Source organism: Orycteropus afer, unplaced genomic scaffold, assembly GCF_000298275.1.
Source record: "Orycteropus afer afer isolate SDZICR_OR568_19922 unplaced genomic scaffold, OryAfe1.0 scaffold00766, whole genome shotgun sequence".
NCBI lineage: Eukaryota > Metazoa > Chordata > Mammalia > Tubulidentata > Orycteropodidae > Orycteropus > Orycteropus afer.
The window spans coordinates 594,751-596,739 of record NW_006922353.1 but is presented as its reverse complement, the minus strand read 5'-3'; the positions used below and the strand labels follow the sequence as shown (position 1 = coordinate 596,739).

At 48.6% G+C, this 1,989-nt stretch overlaps 1 protein-coding gene across 1 annotated transcript in view; it reads left to right on the top strand.

The window, feature by feature from the left end:
- MYBPC2 (myosin binding protein C2) overlaps window positions 1-1,989 on the top strand; it is a 36,788-nt gene that overhangs the window by 12,401 nt on the left and 22,398 nt on the right. Inside the window, exons 7-8 of the mRNA XM_007957643.1 lie at window positions 1,094-1,293; window positions 1,545-1,677. Of these exons, the coding sequence (XP_007955834.1) occupies window positions 1,094-1,293; window positions 1,545-1,677 (333 nt within the window). The remainder of the gene's footprint in view (window positions 1-1,093; window positions 1,294-1,544; window positions 1,678-1,989) is intronic.

Genomic DNA, 1,989 nt, shown 5'->3' with positions numbered 1-1,989 from the left:
CATTCACCCAACCATCCCTCACCAACTCATCCATTTACCCACCCAGCCCTGGCCAACCTACATGGTCATCCATCTAGCCATCCATTGACCTATCCCCTCATCCCCTCCCTTGTCCCTTCTCCCCTCCCATCTGTTTTATCAGTCCATCCACTCGTTGCTCTGTATGTTGGTACCAATACTCATCTAACCCTAAATTCATCTTTTCTCTGTTCCCTTCCCTTCCTTCCTTCACCCAAAGACCCATCCATCTGTTCATTCACTCACCACATATCTTCTGGAGGCTCCTGCCAGTCAACACCTTGGCTGAAATCAGGGACAGAGAGAAGTTTAGCTGGGTCCCTGATGTTGAGTCACTTGCTCTGTGGTTAGACGGATCTGGTCTAACAGACAGATACACAGACTGATACTATCCTGTGTGGTTAGAGAGAGGGCCCCAGAGGGGCCTACGAGAGCGAAAGTGAGAGAAACCTACTTCCTTGGAGGGAGATGGGAACATTGGCAATGGGTCTTATAGGATGAAGAGAAGTTCATCAGTAAGAGAAGGTGAGGAAGGGTCTTCCAGACAGGGAAATCTTTTATGCAATGACTTGGAGACAGGAAAAAATTGTGTGTTTCAACTATTTAGGAGATAGCATGCAATCAAATACAGTCCAAGCTATACTGAAGGCTAAAAAAAAAAAAAAAAAAAAAAAAAAAGCCAAGTAATTTGGTTTGAGTGGTGTGGGAGTGATGATGGGAGGAGAATCTGGAAGGTAGGTAGGGCTGCGGATGCCAGGCTGAGGATGAGGCTTCTTCCTGAGGGCCGTGGGGAGCCACGGACAAGTCTTGAACAGAGAAGGGATAGCATCTGATGAAGGTGTCAGAAATATCCCTCTGGAACCACTTGGGGAATGGAGTGGAGGAGAAAAGACCAGCAGCCAGGAGGTCAGGAAGGAGGCTGGGACAATGGTCCAGGAGGAACGGAATAAGGAATGAAAGGTTCAGAGAGAGAAAGTGACTTGGTCAAGTCATACAGCAAGCAGGTTGGAGAAGACAGAGGAGGACCACACCTCCTCACCCCTCGTGGCCCTGGCCTGCTCTCCCCATTCCCCAGGGAGGTGGTTGAGGAAGAGAAGAAGAAGAAGAAGAAGAAAGATGATGATGACTTAGGTATCCCACCTGAGATCTGGGAGCTTCTGAAAGGGGCTAAGAAGAGCGAGTATGAGAAGATCGCCTTCCAGTATGGCATCACTGATCTCCGGGGCATGCTGAAACGGCTTAAGAAGGCCAAGGTTGAGGTCAAGAAGAGTGCAGGTCAGTCTTGGTGTCAGGGGAGATGGACCCTGCATTATGGGTGTCTGATATTTGCATCCTGGACCTGTCTTTTGGAAGCCCAGTCTGAGGGGTCACAGAGTCCTCTTCTCAGGAAACTCTGAATTCAGAAGAGCCTTCCTGACCTTGATCTTGGGGAGTCTGTAGTCTGGGGAGGGAGATTTGGCACCTCTGGGTATGAGAGGCAGTGAGAACTTCTTACCTCCATCCCCTCTGCATCTCCCAATCTCCAGCCTTCACGAAGAAGCTGGATCCAGCCTACCAAGTGGACAAGGGTAACAAGATCAAGTTGGTGGTAGAGATCAGTGACCCCGACCTTCCCCTCAAGTGGTTCAAGAATGGCCAGGAAATCAAACCAAGTAGCAAGTATGTATGGAGCAGTCCCTGGGTGGGGGAGACCCTAGACCCAGAGACAGAACCCAGTAATTGGGCTGACCATTCTTCTCTTTTAAAGCAATAACTCTCCATCCTCTCCTCTCCCCCTCCCCTGGTAACCATTAACCTATTGTTGTCTCTGTGCACTTCCTAGACTGCGTATTTCCTATCAGTGGGACCACACAATATTTGTCCTTTTATGTGTGGCTTCTTTCATTCAACATTGTGTTTTCAAAGCTCATCTGCTCGGTAGCATGTATCAGGACTTCATTTCTCTTTATGACTGAATAATATTCCATCGTA